The sequence below is a fragment of the Ursus arctos genome, unplaced genomic scaffold (assembly GCF_023065955.2).
Source record: "Ursus arctos isolate Adak ecotype North America unplaced genomic scaffold, UrsArc2.0 scaffold_11, whole genome shotgun sequence".
Taxonomy (NCBI): Eukaryota; Metazoa; Chordata; class Mammalia; order Carnivora; family Ursidae; genus Ursus; species Ursus arctos.
Window position 1 is genome coordinate 2390406 of NW_026622775.1, and position 20136 is coordinate 2410541.

At 38.1% G+C, this 20136-nt stretch overlaps 1 protein-coding gene across 7 annotated transcripts in view; it reads right to left on the reverse strand.

Moving 5' to 3' along the window:
• Positions 1 to 3044: 3044 nt before the first annotated feature.
• Positions 3045 to 20136, reverse strand: part of TBCK (TBC1 domain containing kinase) — a 200420-nt gene continuing 183328 nt past the window's right edge. For all 7 annotated transcript variants that reach the window (XM_026499132.4, XM_044384227.3, XM_044384224.3 and 4 more), the window contains one exon: positions 3045 to 4812. In XM_026499132.4, coding sequence (XP_026354917.1) covers positions 4702 to 4812 — 111 coding nt within the window. In that variant the 3' untranslated portion in view covers positions 3045 to 4701. The remainder of the gene's footprint in view (positions 4813 to 20136) is intronic.

Sequence of the window (20136 nt, forward strand, 5' to 3'; positions counted from 1 at the left end):
CAAGGAGACATGAGGCTTGGAAGTCACGGTAGGAGCTACAAATATCACAGTCTATCTAAAGGGTACTGAATGTGCTGAGACCCAAGTTTAGTCTTCATGTGACAAACATCTATCATAAGACATTAACAAGAAAATTACTCAGAAAAGATATAAATACATGCAACTTAAAAAATATGGCTAACTTTTAAAATGGCTTATTTATAATGTGTACTATTTCTAACATTAAATAAGATAAAACTGGTTTCCAAAACCTGAAGTTTGTGTGTGAGCAAATACTAGTGTCAGACACCAAAGGTTTGTAACACTTCTCTGCTATTTTTCCACATAAAATAAGGTGGTAGTTGTGAAGGGTATTTGGTTTTGAGATTGAACACCCAAACAAAAATCTATCATACATATTCTTGTTTTGTTTCTACTCTTTGGCTTCATGAATGTTTACCGAGGGAAATGAATTATTTGGTTAATAGGAGGTATATGTGGAGCCATCACGTGTACCCATCAGGGGACGGTCTGTGACTCTGAACGTACAACGTCCACCGACTCTACAGCACTCAAGGCAGCAGTCCTGTCTCTTGAGAGTGGGTGTTACCAGATGAAACTATTGCATAAGATCTTTTAGAGAGGCTGTACCACACTTTTGATATTAATCTATAAAGAAGTACAACTGACCCTTGAACAACACAAGTTTGAACTGTGCAAGTCCACTGCCATGTGTTTTTTTTCCAATACAGTACAGTACTACAAATGTATTTTCTCTTCCTTATGATTTCCTTAACGTTTTTTTTTTCTCTAGCTTACTCTATTGTAAGAATACAGAATTTAATACATATAATTTACACAATACGTGTTACTTGACTGTTATTGGTAAGGCTTATGGTCAACGGTAGGCAGTCACAGTTGTAAATGGATTTTTGACTGTGTAGGGTTGGTGGCTCTAACCCCTGTGCTGCTCAAGGGTCCACTGTATTTTTATGGAATTATTTGGAGGAGGAATTGAAAGATCTGGCATCATCTATGCTTTCCAAAAGTTTGATTTAATTTATTGTTCTCATTTTTAAATAGTTGGATGAACACATGCCTTAAAACCTGTTCTAATTTGGGGGCTTACCACAGCCTTTCCATTGAACACCTCCATGTGTCTACAACAGATTTGTCTTTCTTCACTCGGAATACCAGGACAATCTCTCCTACAACTTCCTTTATTTTGGTGGGGTTAGTTCTAGTCATTTCGTGGAGCAAAGAGTTCTTTGAGACTGTCACTGTGTAAAGTAGTCTATACAAATCCCCTATCAGAAGGGCCAAGGCTGTGTCTTTTAACCCTATGTGCATGTTAAAACCACAGTTCCCAGGGCCTATGCTGGTATTTGATATCCCATGGGCCTGAAAGTGTTTCAGTTCCTCTTCAGATCTGACATAAAGGAATTTGTTTATTTCTTTCAAACTTGGTTAAGTATTAAGATGTATTTAATATTCTTTTTTAATTTAGCATTTTTATGCTTTGGAAAGGAATGCAACTAGCTTAGTTTACTCTGTTGTTGGAAGTTACTTGTTCCGACTTATAGAATTTTAGAGCTGGGTAGAACATTAGAGATTTTTTTCTTCACTCGGTGAATTCAAATTTCAATTTATTTTTATATCACCAGGTACCAGATAAGTTGGCATTTGAAAAAAATTATTATTTTTTCTATCCATATGGATTCTAAAATCCCTAAGTAAGAGATCCGATACAATTTTACACTTAACAGCATCTCCGGTAGTGGGTTGTTGAATACAAAAAGAAGTGTAAATTATGGTCTTTGACCTCAAGGAGCTCATATTTTAATATAGGCCCAAATGTGAACAGATAATTGCAAAATGATGTAATAAGTCTATTATTAGAAGTATGAATGGAATGCTTTGGTAGTTGAGGCTTTAGTGCAGCATGGGGATGACTCCAGATGACTGGAGATGCTACTGGTGCTGGAGTCTGAACGATTTATGTGTGTGTGTGTGTGTGTGTGTGTGTGTGTGTGTGTGTGTGTAATTTGAGGGCTGGTGGTGGTAGTAGAGGGAAAGAGACTGCTGATGCCAGAAACAAACAGTGCTGATAGTGATAATGTAGGAGTCAATGATGTATTACCAAGGACTTCTGTAGTCATGGGTCATGTAGGTTTAGTGAAACAAATAGTTGTTGAGGTTAGCTTTGTTGGAGCAATCTGCCGTCCAATACCGTGCCCTGCATGTAAACATGGCAGTGATTGTATGTTGTTTCTTATTTTACTGTTGAGAATATTAAATATTCATCATTTGAATGTTTAAAAAACTCATTTAAGAAACTAAGCCTAAAGCTATCAAGTTTCAAGAAAGATCAGATGCAAAATTGTGATGGAGCTTGGCTACTATTATCTTCTCATGCAGCTCTCCTCAATACCCAGGTCTTCATTTTCCTTTACCCTCCTACCAAGCCATTCAAATCAAATCCCCACCCCTCATCCTTCTCTGCTTTCTCAGTAAGGCAAACTTAAAACTCGGAACCACTCCTTCCAAGTGATCATCAGTATCGAGTCAGGACTGTGAAGTCAGATAAGTCACCAAAGGTTGAAGGCAAGGACAGGAGGACTTAATATTATTTCTCTTACCATGGCAGATGATGACCTCAAAAATACTATTAGGGAAACGGTGGTAAAATTTTCTTATTATTCTCACATTTTCTTTGTATATTAGATATACAATATGTATCACGGAATGATATAATCACTAGTTATGTCAATGTCTTGCATCTAATAGGTATTTAAAACATATTTGGTGAATGACTAAATATAATTCAATTAAGCAAAACAAATAAAATGACACAGCCTCTGGGACAACTTGAAATCCACATGCAAGAATGAGGTTGGATACCCATCTCACTTCATATGTAAAAATCAAATCAAAGACCTTGGGAGGGATTAATGGGGAATAACTGCTAATAGTTACAGGATTTCTTTTTTGGGGAATAAAAACGTTCTGGAATTAGACAGTAGTGATGATTGCACTATTTTCTGAATATACTAAAAACCACTGAATTGCACGTTTTAAAAGGATGAATTTTATGGTATGCAAACTGTATCTCAATAAAAAAGTAGATGCAAAAAAACCAAAACAAATAGCAACAATAAAACCACAGCCAGACAGTTGAATTGAGGCTCTTCTTGAAATGTCCTACATCTACGTAGTTCCCAACACTGAAGAAGAATATAAGTTAAAGAGGAAAAACAACAACAACAACAACACTGTTTAGTTAAAATTGAAGATAGTCAAGAAAGGTACTATAGTTCAATAATTCTAAGGTGTACATTTTTTTCATATTTCTGAAATGGAATGCATCTTCTAGTTGACGGTATGCCCAGTTGACTTGGTTGCATTTTTTCTTTCTTTATGGTTCATAAAACTGTGGTATGTGTTAGAGTCAATGAAGCACAGTACTTAATTTTTAGAATAATGCGGCAGAGGCTGCTCGCTATTCTTCAATATGAGTTCTCTTCCCACACAGTAATAATAAAAGTTTTAATAATAATAATGTTCAATGAACTTTTAAAATAATTAAAACTTTAAAAAATAATAACAAAATGTTTTACCTGGGTAAATGACCTCCCAGCCAAAGATTATATTTCCCGTTTTCCTTAGAGCTAGCTGTGGCCACATGTAAGTTCTGGCCGATGGTGTATAAGCAGGAGTAATATGTGCAACTTCTGGTTTGTGCCCTAAAAGAGAAAGAACACTCTCTTCCTTCTCTCCTTTCTTATTTGCTCCCTCCCTATCTCTTTCCTTCTCCCCCCCCATTCTCCCCTTCCTCCTTCATTCCCTTCCTTCTAAATAGCATATGTGATGGTGTGAGCTAAGCAGCCATCTTGATCCATGAGATAGGAACCATGTACTGAGGGTGATAAAGCAATGTGAAGATACCTCAGTTCTTAACGATCATGAAACCAGTGTACTAGTCCTAGACTCATTACGCAGACTTTTATGTAAGAAATACAGTTCTAGTTTGTTTGTCACTCTTAGTTTGGATTTCTCTGCCACAGGAGCTGAATAAATGTTCTATCTCATGTGAATGGTTTCTGACTTTCATTTTTCTGGAAGTAAATTATTATTACTTTTTTCAGTGGGCTAAATTCTTCTCCTAAACAAACCACACACACACACACACACACACACACACACACACACACACACGATCTGTCTGGGCCAAAAATGAGTTGCCAAATATAGCATTTACTTATAAGGAATATATTGTGAATAGCTTTTTACTTTTCATTATCATGGAAAGATGATTTCAACCCCCATTCAGTCTATGTTTCTAAATAAAACCTTTGTTAGTACTGTCTGTTCAGTGCAATGGGAGACAGCTTTTTCAGTGCAATTGAGATTTCTTGATAATGCTAAATCTGCCTTGTCAGCCAAATTCCTCTAGCTTTGTGTTGCACTGTGGTAAAAATACATGATCGGATTTCACTGTTAAGGAAATTCTTTCAGCAATACATGTACAGTCATGTACAGTCAAGTTTGTTGCCTAGATAGCTGAACATGTGAGCTATGAGATCAAAAAAATGTTTTATGACAAAACTTTATGGAAATGCAACAATCTGGAAGTCCAGCTCTGTCTTAGAGTGGCAAGGCTATGAAGAATTGGGCTGTTGGGGCTGATATCACTCTGTCCTTTTCACAGTCAGTCTTGGTTCTTCATATTTGAGGAGACGGGACGGTGAGGAGGCCTGTTGGCTTGATCTTATTAATGCCACCATCTAGAATGCAGATTCTTGGATATTTCATCTTCACAAGATGAGCTGCAAACTGAAAAAAAAGAAAAAAGACCAAATTTATAGAGGATATACAAAATCTGTATTTCTCCAATCCTATTTTTGTTCTCAAGCTGTGAAAGACAAAACTACTTTAATAATACTATTACTGTCACTGTTGTATCAATGAATTATTAATTGGGTTTTCAGTATAAACTAAATCACTATTTAACATGTTGACAGCTTCTTTATGATATGGAATAAATGTGTCTCTTTAGTTCTCTTTTAAACTTGTTGGAATAGGCAATAAATATACATGGTAAATATTCAAACAGTACAAAAGGTATACAGTGAGATGTAAATTCCTACCTCTCTTCTCAGTTTCCCTCTCCAGAGGTCATTAATATTACTATTTTTCATGTATTCTTCAGTGATAGTTAAAACATTCTCAAGTCTATATATATATATTTTTAAAGATTTTATTTATTTATTTGACAGAGGGAGAGACAGCCAGCGAGAGAGGGAACACAAGCAGGGGAGTGGGAGTGGAAGAAGCGGCTCCCAGCAGAGGAGCCTGATGCAGGGCTCGATCCCAGGGATCCAGGATCACGCCCTGAGCCGAAGGCAGACGCTTAATGACTAAGCCTACCCAGGCGCCCCTCTCAAATCTATATTGAACAATTTTTTAAAAAAGATTTTATTTATTTGACAGAGAGAGAGAGCACAAGCAGGGGGAGCAGCAGAGGGACAGGAGGAAGCAGGCTCCCCGCCGAGCACGGAACCTGACGTGGGCTCCATCCTGGGACTCTAGGATTATGACCTGAGCCAAAAGCAGACACCCAACTGACTGAGCCACCCTATATTGAACAATTTTTGATATTACTGTCCATTTATTAGTATAATGTCCCAGAAAGGGCCCATAAACTTGTTGTAACATGTTTCTGGAGCAACTTCAATGAACAGTTTGAGACCATAAACCTGGAATGAATTTGAAGGACTGATTTAAGAGGTCTTCTAGATAGCTAGCAAAACAGGACTTTGAAATGTTAGCAAGACATACATACATCTTCCTGACTTGGCCCATGTTTACCTATCCAGGATCATTGGTTATCTTTCTCCATTCCTTTGACCTTATAATAAAGCAGTCCTGAACTGCTTGTCAATCCCGATAGAAATGAATTTAGGATTCAGAGCATTTTGGTTGTGCAGATTGCCCTTTGTTGGGAACATGCACCATTTCCTACCAGCTCCTGGATACCCTTTAGCTCCTCCTCAAGAGCCCCCCCACCTACCCACATCTGCCTAATTTCTACTTATTTCCCTACTCAGGCCATTTCTTCTCTACAAGCTAAGTCTCCATTACAAACCCCTCTTCTTAGCCCCTAAAATACCTCGGGCAAATCTGTGTTTTTTGGTTACCATGTTTATTTAAATTGCTCATTTAAGAGCCTGCTTCCTCTACCAAACTGTAAACTCCCATAGGACAGTGAGCCTGTTCTGTTTATTTTTATCCCTAGTGCCTGGCACATGGCAGGGGTTCAACATATGCTTGTTGGACTGAACTAAACCAAGACATACGACATATAACCTGGGGCAAAAGCATGAAGGAAAGAAGGGTTTTCTCCATTCCCTCCCCCTTGGTGGTGTTCTCTTCCTCTTCCTTGGGTAGTTGCGCCCTCACGTTCTTCTCAATTACTTTGTCATAACCTGATCTCAGATCCCCCAAGAAAAACGACTACCTGCTGACAGTGCTCATGGGAGTATTTGAAGCTTAATAGTTGGTGAGGTCTCAAGCAAGCAGTCTAGACTTGATGGTTCAAAAGCTGAATGTTTTGGTCAGGATTAGTTCAAGGCCTCAACCCCAAGGATTCTGCTTTACTGATCCGGGGGTCAAGAATGTGTTTTTGTTGTGGTGGTGGTTGTTGTTTTAAACAAACACCGCTAGATGATTCTAAAGCAGGTAGTCCAAGGACAATATTTTGAAACATATCACCTAAAGCCAACAAGATAAAGGTATCAGTAAGTAGGTGGAATAGATACTGCTGGACTGGGATCTTTAACAATCTTCAAAACTACTCACAGAAATGGATCTTAATACTGCTGACCCCACCGAGCTTTTCCATCATTCTCTGCAGTGCCTTAATAGATTCAATGGCTATTAACATTTCAGATCCTATATTCTTTTAGTCACCTGAAAGGATCTTTAATAGTAATTAATGTTGAAGAAAAACAGTGCATCTGTATTTCAAAAGCTGTCAAGTGAGCTAGACTGCTACTGTGAGCTGGTCTTCATGCTGTTCCTGCTTATTTCTCTTTGAACCTCAGTCCTTGAGAGCAGAGATGCTAGATTTATCTGCTTTGAGTCAAGTGCAGGTAGCACAGTCCCCGGTACCATATGATTACTGAAACATCTTTGTTTCATTCTCCCACATGTAGCAATACAATTAACATGTAAACCAGAACTCTAAGATAAACACACCATTATTGAAAAAAATCTTGTGGATAAGCAGTCTTAGCAGTCAGTATTTTCAAAACACTGTAGAAGTTGGAAAGTAAGGAAGGACTTACTACTGTACGTTTAACTTAATCTCTCTGAAATTATGCTGTGGAGCTAGAAACAGTTCCCATGGTTATTTTAAGGAGGGACCTAACAACTAGGCAGCTGTTGAGCTGGAAATGGTAAAGGCAAAGCAGGCAGAACAGAGCACTTTGGAACAATTAGGGTGTTGCTATGTGGGAGGTCTAAGAAGAAAAGTAGAAGCAGAATACAAGGAGATGGCAAATGTTTCGGTGCCTTGAAAAGCAAGGCTGTGCTTTAGCAAAGAAAAAGCGCCAGTGTTGAGTTTTCAGGTTAGGATTGTGAGTTCTGTTCTGCTTGTGGCTGCAATTACCCATGTTAAATACTGGCCCTAACAGTGAAAGCATGAGTGCATCTTTTCCACTCCTACCATGGCAGTGCTTCCCCTTCCTTCCTTCCTTCCTTCCTTCCTTCCTTCCTTCCTTCCTTCCTTCCTTCCTTCCTTCCTTCCCTCCTTCCTTCATCAAACATTTTAGTGAGCACCTACTGAGTACCAGGCATTGTCCCAGTTTTTGCAGTGCTTATAGATCAGTGGAGGAGATAGTAACAAATGACATCAAATAGTAGGGAGATTACACAAGTAGAAGGTCAGGGTACCTCTGAATTTAACTGGGGTTAGGGGAGCTATTCCCCTCTCCCCATCCCTCATACACTGATGCTTGAGGGGAATGGGAACCCAGATGTGATGGCCACAATTGTGGATCAGATAGTATTCTCTGTGGCTATAGTCTGACAGGTTAGGGAGGAAGGAAAGGGCTGTGAATGTCCATGGGTGGTTTCCACTGTGTGCAAAAAGCCACATCACTCATGGAGAAGACCGGTGGTGGGACAGAGGAGAACCAGGCAGGTAGAGTTCAGGGTTTCATCCATCTTTTACTCTTCATCTGGCAGAGCTTTGGCAGCTTTAGGGTGTTAACATGCAGGATACTGGACTTTGGTGATTGAGCATCTAGAGTAGCCTGCAGCTGCGGCTCTGGGAGAGGCCTGGCTTCAAACAGAAGTCACGAACCTAGACTCACTGAGCAATATCCTCAGCAGAAGTGGCACGAAGTCATATTGGACCAGTGGCTATGGAGATGTCAGACTCATCTGGTGCTTGTAGTCAACAGCAATACCCAGACCCATTCCAGATCAGTAATAAGTAGAATTTGGGGGGGGATCTAGCTCCCACATCAGGTTTTTTATTTGTTTGTTTTGAAGCCTCGTAGGTGATTCTGTTGTATAGCCAGCATTGAGAATAATTTTACTAGATAATGGGATTCATTTGCTGGTCAGGTTTGTCTGAGACCTCAAACTGCAATTTGAAGTCCTGTGTGGAGAGCAAGTCACTTTGCACCAAAGAGGCTGTCACTGTGGGGAGAGTCGGGATTTGTGAGACCAAGTCCTATGTGGAAAGGATGGGGTTCTTCCAACTGCACAACCAGCTGAGATCTATAGGTCAACATCCCAGGTAGAGCTGGCAGGATCTGGTATTGGCTGGGCTAGGATTTTGGGACTCAGAGATGGCAGGGGAAGCTGCATTTCTTGTGGGAAGTACTCCCATGTGGAAAAGGCAAAGCTCTTGCATTTTCGTCATTCCTCTGGTTAGTAGAATCTGGTGGTGCTTTTCATTTCTAGGGCTTAGGTAGACACACCTCAAAATAGCACTGTCTGAAAGTGGCAAGCTCTTGTGGGTGGCACTCCATTTTGTTTTCTCTTTCATCTTAGCTTGGATTAAGAGGCTGGCATGTTTGTCCAGTGGAAGTCAAGTTCTGTTATAGGAGGAGAATGAGTAAAGGAAAGGGATATTTTGATCTGCCACAGGGTAGCATAGCTTAACCAAGGCCAAGAAATTAAGGCTGAGTATGGGTAAGATTTAAGAGAAGCAGAGAACAGGATCAGGTTGTTTCTCACTGGGTGTCCTAGGTCACAGATTTGGGTAGAACCCACAAGCAGCTAAGAAAATTTGGCTTCTGAAGATTCTGACAGGAGCACATTGCAGGACAATTAAGTTTCTTGATGTGAAACTTTGGCCTTGTGAACTGGACAATCGCCATGTACTGACTAATACTCTGGTGAAGTTCAAACGGAGGTCCTTTTCTCTCTTCCATTTAATTGTTCATTCCTTTCCCTCCAAATACTTCTAAATTTGGGATATGGATTTATTACTTTTGGTTGAACATAGAACTGTATAAGGGAACTGCAAATTATCCTGTAATGAATAGCTGTAGTAATTTCATTTTCTTGGTTTTATGGATGTCAGGCTGATGCTGTATTAGTCCTATGTATCCTCTTGACCCCTGCAATTCTGAAAATATGGTGTCCATTTAATAATTCTGGCACTGTGCAGTTGGGGCTGGACTGGTACTTCACGCAAATTACGTACCTAAGTTTGGCTGGACAACTCAATAAGTGTGGGATGAGATAAGATGAGAAACAGAGTATGGGATGATTTCTACATCTAGAGTACAGTGTGGCCTTGGGTTGAAAATAACCCAAGTGCTGTCTTGTCCTGATTATTTAAGAAATTCTGAGGTAGGGGCGCCTGGGTGGCTCAGGCATTAAGCATCTGCCTTCGGCTTAGGTCATGATCCCAGCGTTCTGGGATCGAGCCTGCATGGGGCTCCCTGCTTGGCGGGAAGCCTGCTTCTCCCTCTCCCACTCGCCCTGCTTGTGTTCCCTCTCTCACTGCCTCTCTCTTTCTGTCAAATAAATAAATAAATAAATAAATAAATAAATAAATAAAATCTTAAAAAAAAAGAAGAAATTCTGAGGTAATTACTAAATTTTGAGGTCTTAATCATTTGAAGGGGTCATCTCAGTGATCCCAATTAGAAACATGAGAGCTATGACAAGGAGTACTAGGAAAAGGTAGGAATGATTTACCTAATATGCCACTGATCTTTTCCCCTGATTATATAGTCAAGTGTAATTTTGAAATGTCATTTTGTTTTGATCCTTGTTGTGTTGCTTCCATAATTGAGATAAGTGCTGTCTTCTGCTAGTCTTCTGTATTTAGATATTTTATAATTAAAACTAATGTTTATTTTCTTAAGAGTACTACATAAGTTTACTTTCTTAAATAAACTACTTAAGGGAACCCATGTACACTTGTAGTAGGAATATATATTGGTTTGGTCATTATGGAAAACAGTGCAGAGGTTCCTTAAAAAATTAAAAATAGAACTACCATACGATCCAGCAATCCCACTTCTAAGTACGTATCCAAAGGAAATGAAATCTGGATTTTGGTATCTATACTCCTATGTTCATTGCAGAATTAGTTACAGTAGTCAAGAGAAGGAAACAACCTATGTCCATTGATGGATAATGGATACACACACATGCACACACACTGGAATATTATTAAGCCATAAAAGGGAACTCCTGCCATTTGGGATAACATGGCTAAAGCTGGAGGACATTATGCTAAGTGAAGTAAACCAGACACAGAAACACAAATACTGCAATGTTTTGCTGATACATGGAATACAAAATCATCAAACTCATAGAAGCAGAGAGTAGACTGGTAGTTGCTAGGGGTGAAGGTGTTGGGGAGAGGAGATGGACAGATGTTGGTCAAATGGTACAAAATTTCAGTTATGCAAGATGAATAAGTCCTGGAGACCTAATGTACAGCATGGTAATTACAGTTATAAGTATAATAATACTGTATTGTTTGCTGGAAATTTGCTAAGAAAAAAAGAAAGAAAATGGTAACTATGTGAGGTGATGACATGTTAATTGGTTTGACTGTGGTGATCATTTCACAATGCATACATATATCAAAACATCAAGTTGTATACCCTTAATATATACAACTCCTATGTATCACTTATATCTCAATGCTGAAAAAAGAGTACTATGTCAGGTGTAAAACTGGTTTTCACAGTAATAACATCTAATAACAATTAGGCAGTGGCTACCTTACACTCTTATTTGACTCACAGAAGTCAAGTCAGCAGCTGGGCAAAACCAAGACGGTGAACATAAGGTCAACAATCATCTTACACCTAACCATAGGCACTTGTGACAAGTAAGGAGCTGAACTGTTAATTCCAGGGTATTAGTGTAGAATGTTATATACTGTAAAATGGTTAATTATGGAGTAAGAAAAAAAATGGGAGCATGTACATAAACAGCCATTATATGGTCTAGGATTTATTAAATTGAATTAATTAAATTTATTAGATCCATGTATATTTTTTAAGGATAGCTATCCTAATGGTGTCTGGGATATTCACAATCCATACTATGTTGTACATTAGTCTTTTATTCTTGGACCCAATCTCTGAGATTAGGATATTTGGTAATGTAAAGATTGTATCTTAAAAAAAACATTTTTAATAGTTTGTGTTATATAAGGGGATATATAAATAATTTGTAGTTTTTTTCTAAATAGTTGTAGTTTTCTTGTTTTAATTTTCTGTTGTCTATATAGTTTCTGTCCCCATCTCATCTCTTCCCATTCTCTCTCTCTTTACCTTTATATTAAGAAAAATGTCAAAAAAATATAAAAATAGACAAGAATGGTATAATGAGCCCCTAGGTACCCAAAACTCAGTTTCAATAATTACAACTCAGACAATTTATTTCATTTGTTCCTCCCACCCACTCTTCCTGACCACATCCATTATTTTGATGTAAATCTCACATATAATTTAGTACATAAATATGTATCTCTGAAATAAAAATACTTAAAAAATATAACCGTGTGGAGGTCCCTTAAAAAGTTAAAAATTGAGCTACCCTATGATCCAGCCATTGCACTACTGGGTGTTTACCCCAAAGATACAGACGTAGTGAAGAGAAGGGCCATATGCACCCCAATGTTCATAGCAGCAATGTCCACAATAGCTAAATCGTGGAAGGAGCCGAGATGCCCTGCAACAGATGACTGGATTAAGAAGTTGTGGTCCATATATACAATGGAATATTACTCAGCAATCAGAAAGAATGAGTTCTCAACATTTGCTACAACATGGACGGCACTGGAGGAGATAATGCTTAGTGAAATAAGTCAAGCAGAGAAAGACAACTATCATATGATTTCTCTCATCTATGGAACATAAGAACTAGAATGATCAGTAGGGGAAGAAAGGGATAAAGAAAGGGGGGGTAATCAGAAGGGGGAATGAAACATGAGAGACTATGGACTATGAGAAACAAACTGAGGGCTACAGAGGGGAGGGGGGTGGGGGAATGGGATAGACCGGTGATGGGTAGTAAGGAGGGCACATATTGCATGGTGCACTGGGTGTTATACACAACTAATGAATCATCGAGCCTTGCATCGAAAACCGGGGATGTACTGTATGGTGACTAACATAATATAATAAAAAATCATTATTAATAATAAAAAAAAATATAACCACAGTATCATGATCATACCTAGAAAATATTCACAATAATCCTTTAATATAATTATTTAGTAAGTGTTCAAATTTCCAGTTACATCATAAATGTCATGTTTTCATCCATCCATCCATCCATCCATCCATCCATCATCTACTTATCTATATATACAATCTGTTTATTTGCATCAGGATCCAAACAAGGTTCACACATGTGACTGATGGATGGCTTTTATATCTCCTGTAATCTATATATTTGTTCTATCCCTTCATTTCTTTGCAGAAAGCCTATTCTCTCTTGAATCTACTCCAATTAGACTTTTGTCTCCATCACTTCCCTAAAATACTCTTTAAAAAGCACAGCAATAATCTCCATTTTGTCACACTGCCAAATCCAATTTTTAAGACTCATTTGAATCTGACTTGACCTATCAGCATCATCTGACACAGTTGATTATACCTTCCTCTTTTCAAAACTCTCTTCTACTGGTCTTCAATAGGTCAACCTGTCCTAGTTCTCTTACCTCACTAGCTGATCTTTCTAGTCTCCTTTGGTAGATTTTTCTTGTCTTCCTGACTTCTGTCCCATTGCTGTCTTCTGACTTCTCTTCTCCATCTCAATTCACCCCCTAAGTGATTTCATCTAGTCCCATGGCTCTAAGTCCCATCTACACACTGATGACTTTAAATTTATGTCTTTAGCCTCTTCTCTGAACTCTAAACTCATCACTCTGTTTCCTCAATATCTCCACTTAGATGTCTAATAAGCTTCCAAACTTAACAGTTTCAAAGGAAAACACTTGATTTCTGCTCTATCTCTACCTCTAAACTCCTGAAGTCTTCCCCATCTCAGAAAAGAGCAACTTTACTCTTCCAGTTGTTTAAGCGATAAACCTGGATAGGATATATATTTCTTTTTCTCCTCTACCAAAGTATGGTGTAGTCTCTAACTTTCAAAACATACTCAGAGCCTAATCACTTCTCACCACCTCTGCTATTGTCACACAAGCCCAAGCAATCATTATTTCTTACATAGATTATTCTACATACTACACTAACTGATCTCTTCTACGGCCACCCTTGCCCCAATGGTCTGTTCAGCACACAACATGAGTGATCCTTTATGTCAGTCAGATCACATAACCTCTCTTTTCAAAGCATTTTAATGGCCTCTTGGTTTTATTTATTTATTTTTTTTCGGAATAAAATCTAAAGTCTTTATCATCATCTATGAGGTCCTACGTGAGCTGCCAATCTGCAAACCCTTCCTCCACTCCCCATCCACAGCCCCTTTAATCTTATCTCCTAGTCCAAGTTACCATCACCTCTTACTTAGATTATAGCAATAACTTCTTGTCTGACTGCTTCTGTCCTCACTGCCTACAGTCTTTCATTATGTGGCAATTATAATGATTCTATTAAAATAAAAGTCAGATCATACAAAACCCTTTGTTTTCCATGTTCTAGTGGCTTCCCATCTCACTCCAAAGAAGGGCTTCCCCGCTCATCTTATAAAGAAAATTAGCTACCACCACTCTTTCCCCTCATCCTACTTTATTTTTTATTTCAGCATTTATAACCCCTTGATAAATATTTACTGTCTCTCCCAATATATTGCAAGCTCCATGAAAATAGGGACTTTGTTTTACTTATTACTGTTTCTCCAATGACCAGAACAGTGCCTAATATATAGTATTTGCTCTAATATCTACTGAAAAACTGATTCATTCATTCAACAAATATTTTTCGAGCATCTACAGTGTGTCAGGAAGTATGCTTGGCACTGGTTAAACCTCTTTACTGCCAGTGCAGGAGGGAGAAAGGATTTTAGGCAAATAGTAAGGAAACTATCTAATTGGATCTGGTAAGAGCCAAAAACCATGTTCTCTTATTCTTTACTAACAGGGTCTTTGCTCAACTCTTGTGTAAGCTGAAAGAGGTAAGTATACATTTTGATTAGAAATGGCAAGAAAGATAAATATTTCCTGAAGGCAGGGGCGCCTGTGTGGTGCAGTTGTTTAAGCATCCAACTCTTGCTTTCAGCTCAGGTCAGGTCTGTGCTCAGTTGGGCTCTGTGCTCGGTGGGGAGTCTCTTTCTCCCTCTTCCTACGCCCCTCCCCCTGCTCATGTGCTCTCTCTCTCTAAAATAAATAAACAAATCTTTTAAAAAAATTTTCTGAAGGCGCGTGATATCTCAGCATACTATAAGCCAGTGCAACTTCTATTTCATTGTTTGCTTTGTTGAAATCCCAATAACAGACTTTTCCCCCTTCACATGTCAAAATGGTGTTTTCCTTCCTTCTCTTCTATTTTCCTCTTATCTTTTTCTCTTTGTTGATCTCCTCGACTAATCATGTGCACTAAAGCAATTTTTCTTTTTAATGTTTAAGCTAGTTTATAATGGAGACAATGGATTTTTACAATTTCCTGAAACAAATTTAAGTTATATCTTTTAATGGTCTTTTGACAGTCTGTTGTTGAGCCCATCACCAGGAATTTGTTTTCCATTCTGGAATAATGCATTTATAAGCTATTAAATTTAATTATAAGAAAGAACCCTACTTTTTTCTGTGTTGTAAAATACTAAGTGCTTATTTCATAAGCGGAAGGATTCCATGTATATACACATCCTGTTTTAACTCTCTGAATTCTGGTCTGAACCTCTAAATCCTTAATTGATGTTTTTATACTCATGTCCCATTAGCACTTCAAACTCAGTATGTCCAAAATTCATCACGGTCCTTCCAAATCTATTTTCTCTTCCTTATCTCTGTTAAAGCTATCAAAAAGCTCCCCAAAAACCCAATCTGGAAATTTTAAGGTTATGTTTTACTTTAAAAAAAATTTTTTTTTAAATTTAAATTCAGTTAGCCAAGGTATATTTTGGACTTTTGACTTTGGCTCCATGTTCATTTAGGCACAAAGCTGTGTCAGTTCTCTCTGTGAGTGTCTTGGATTCATTCCTTCTTTTCCATTCCTCTGCTCCTACTCCATTTTAGATCCTAATTACTCTTGAATTAGTTCCTAAATGGTTCTTGTGCTTTTAGCCTTTCCTTTTCCATTTGCCTGGCACTCTGCAGCCTACACAGAGCAATATGGAGGCCCTCAGGAAATTCTGAGACTCCTAACACTATTGTGTAGAGAGTTTTTCCTTCCTAAGGGCTATGGGCCTTAGGGAAGGTGACCTGTGGATCCTTTCCAAGGAATAGCTTGCTTCTCTATAGTCAGGAAGGACAACATATAGTACCCAGAAGTCCTTACTGAAAATTTCATTTAATAATAAGGCTGAAGTTTCTTTGTATTTTAAGGACAAAAGAAATTCTTCATTTTAGATTTATGCTTGCTTATTCTTTATATAAATACATGCATTTATTTACATGTAAATTAAAGATTAATGAGAAGACTGTCTCTTAGTGTCCTGAATAAAGTAAGAGAAGATAGTGACAGAATGTAATCAGATGCCTTGAATCACATAATAAAAGCAGTGAAGCCATTTCACCAATGTCCTTTTGAAAGTTGCGGAGCTTTGGCTATCAGTCTCAGACAAACTCCTATTTCCTTTTCCACACAGCCAGGAGAGCTTTGCTAAATGGGGGCTTAGAAACTATTTAGGCCCCGGGAGATTACAAGCTTGAGACAAGATCAGCGTAAAGGTAGACTCTGGGAAGAACCTAGCATTGAAATAGACTGGGAATATAAAGAAAGTGAAATTCTTTAACTGGTCTCTGTTTTTTGGTGTTTAAAAATTTCTATTTTATTGGGATCGAGGGCAAAAGAGAGGGAAGATGCTAAAAGTAATTTGCCAAATGACCTTCTAAAATGCAGCTGATAGTATCACTTTCCTTCTTAAAAACCTTTAAGAGTGCCCCACTGCTAAATGTAAACTTCTCAGTACAGCACTCAAGGCCATCTATTTCCAGACTCTTCTCCTGGCTTTCCAGCTTCTCTATAGTTAGTATGCTCTTCAAAGAAGCCCCGCGCTTTCCAATCAGCATGTGCTATTTCCTTTGCCTGGAATGTTTCCTCCTGACTATGGCTTTCCTCCCAATACATTTCCTTACTGAAATTCTACTCATAATTCAAGGTCTATTATCATCTTCTCCATGAAGCTTTAGGAACCCTTCATTTAACTGGAAGACATTTCTTCCTTCTTATTGATTTTCTAGAACTTTAATTACAAATTTCACACAGCACATGCTACATTCTGCTTTGAGTTTTAATTGGTTGTATACATGTCTTATCTTCCTAACTAGACTGTAAGGTTTTTGAGGGCAAGGGACTATGTCTTTCTCCTTTCTGTTTCCTCATAATAGTTTCCATCATGTAACCACTTAATGTTTGTTGTCTTGAATTAAACTAGTAGCCATATTAGTATTTTTTCTTTTGCCTTCCTCTTTTCACTAATTTCTGCAAATGTAGTGTCTGTAGCAAACTATTATTTTTCATGTGTTCATTCATTAACGTAGTCATTAATTCAAACATCAAATATTTACTGAGTGCTTTCTACTTCAAAGGCACGATTCCAAGAGCTGGGGGTAGAACAATGAATATAATATAATCCTTGTCCTCAATGAGCTTGGAGTTTAGTTGGAGATGCAGAGAAGTGAAGAGGCAATTAAAATGCCACTTGATAAAATGCGATATAGAGCCATGATTTATGGTTGTACAAATTGTGCTTTGCATAAAGAACCTGGAAAAGGGGTAAGTGGAGCATGAAATTTAGATCCTCTCCTTTCGAAACTTTGTGCCCTTACATGGTGCTGTGTCCCAGTAAAGGATGGGTTTTTATCTAACGCACACAGAAATTCTACATATGATAGTGGTCCCAATGTCATTATAAAACTAAAAGATATCCTATGAGCACTTGGGAAGGGTACTTAGTCCCAGACTTGAGGAGTTAAGAGTTTCCTTGAAGAAATGGTATATAAACAGCTTTTTAAGACAAATGGGAATTACCCAGGTAAACAGAAGTGGGAAGAATTCTCCAAATAGAGAGAAGTACAAAAAGACAGTATATAGGAACTGCAAGTAGTTAATTGTGGCGGGAATCTAAGACGCTGAGGGAAGAGCAGTGAGGGATGAACTTGGAAAACAAAGCAGAGCCCAGATCATGAAAGGCCTCATAGATCGTGAGTAGGATTTGAATTTGATTTCGAAGGCAACAGAAAGTCACAGAGGCATTTTGACAATGATCCGACTTACATTTCAAAAAGCTCACCTTAGTTGTGGGGTAAAACTGGGGGAAGGGGATTGCAGGTAGGGACATGGGAAGTCAGGCATGAGGTACTGGTGATCCGAGTTAAGACAGGTGGGTAGTAGGGATGAGAGAATTCCAGACCTAGCTAGCAGGGTGATAAGACAAATGATAATTTTCTATATAATTTGTTGTCACTAGTCAAGAATGTGAGATAATTCACTACTTCATTCAAACAGACTGGGTGGTATGGAGAAAAGTGTAGGAACTTTGTAGTTAGCACAGAGTTTGAATCAGGGTTCTGCCACTGGTTAGTTGTGGGATCTTGGGTGAGTCACTTAGCTTTTTTGGCCTTAGTGTCCTCACCTGTTAAATATGTAATAATAAGACACTTGAACAGTATACTTACAGTGTTGTTGGGAGGATTAAATTAGATATGGTATGTATAAGTGCTTGATTCATAGTAAATACATTAGCTAGTTTCCTTCTTTCCTCTTTTACTCTTTCCCCTATTGATCCATTGATAGGAGAGCCATTTACAACACCTCACAATTGTACAGATTTAAACTTAAACAGCAGATTTGTCCCCAAATGGAATGTAAGGTAGGGTTTACAGTGTTTATGATGAACTGTTTATAATAGAGCAGTAAGGTATACTAGTAATTTGTACTGTTTACTGGGTTACACATACTTTTAGCAATTAGATGAAAGCTATGGATCTATTCTCTTTCAAAAAGTGACACATATATATAACATTTTACAGGTAATTTTAATTAGTTCAAAGACTTCCTAAAACTCAAGATGGACTCTTGGTTTAGAAGTTTTCCTTTACACTGATCTATTTAATTTTTAATTTATGATAGTTGATAGTGTTTATCCATACGGCAACTGGGGTCTTCCCGTAGATTTACAGATTAGGTTCAACAACAGCTTATACTTTCAAACAAGCCCTCTTAGGAATGGCTATGTGGAATGTTTTTTTTTTTTGAAGCTGACATTAAGAAAATAGGAGAAAACGTTTTTAGACATGACATAAAAGCTTTTTTGCAAACAGTTCTTATTCTAATAGAATAAAGCATACTGACCCATATTAGAGGATAGGCCTCTTCTGATAAAATTCCATCATCTAATACCATCATGTATCAGGAGCTCTAGTGAGCCTTGTGGTACATTTTCCTTTGATCTGTGATATTTGGGACCAGAATTTCAGCAACAATCATTTATCAAGTTATGTTTATAGTAGACAACTGAGAACAGTAAACCCATACTGTGTCTCAGCCACTGGCCATATTACACACAGTATACTATACTCTGAAAAGAATGTATACAATAAAAACTCAGATTCGAAACAGTTAGGGCTATGATGGATCACAGCCAAGTTCCAACCTCTGTAGGTCAAGCGGGAGGGCAACTATGGTTAGTTTGTTGTTCAGCCACGAACATTCCTGTGGCAAGGAGTAATTAATTAAATGGTGGGCTGTGGAGGGCAGGGTGGATATGTAGAATAACACATCCTAAGACAAGATAACTTTCATCTTGTGACAGGTCGTGAATATAGGTGTCAGAGATCATAAGATTCAGATGATGACTTGGCAGTTTTTCCTGAAAACTGGAAATGAGTTCCCTCTGTCTTTTAAAAACTGCTTGTACATATAGTACATCCAGTAGAGATGTTTAAAAAACAAAGTCTGGTTAGGTGTTTTAAGGCTCTCTTTACTACCACTTCCGCACTACTTTTTACTTCACAAAACCTTTGAAAAGCTATGAGAACAGGGACTCCATAGGGCAGGTTGTAGCTGGGTGGTCCTTTAAAGTACGTTATCCTCCATCATTTAACAAATGCAGAGCTACACAGAAGACTTTTCACTGTTACTTGTAAGCCTCATATTATGTCTAGTGAGTTCAAGCCTCGTTAGCATCTAAAATGTTTCCTTATAATCTGTTATAAGACCACAGACCAAAACATTCGCTGACAAGAAGGCAAAGAATAAGCCAGGAAGAAAGCCAAGTTTAACCATAGCCAGTGCTTATGGGTCTAACAAGACCAAGAAAGAATTCCTTGCATATTTGGGACTCATAAAAGAGATTCACTTCCTATTCTTTACCAAAATGCTTGAGGCACAATTATAGTGAGGCCTAATACATTTTCTGACAGGTAAGAGATCTCATACAAAGTGGTTTAAAAGTATTATATTAATCTGAAGAACTAGGTAGATATTATTTGGAGCCAGGGAAGTTTACTGTGGGGACAACACAGGCTGAATTGGCTGAAAA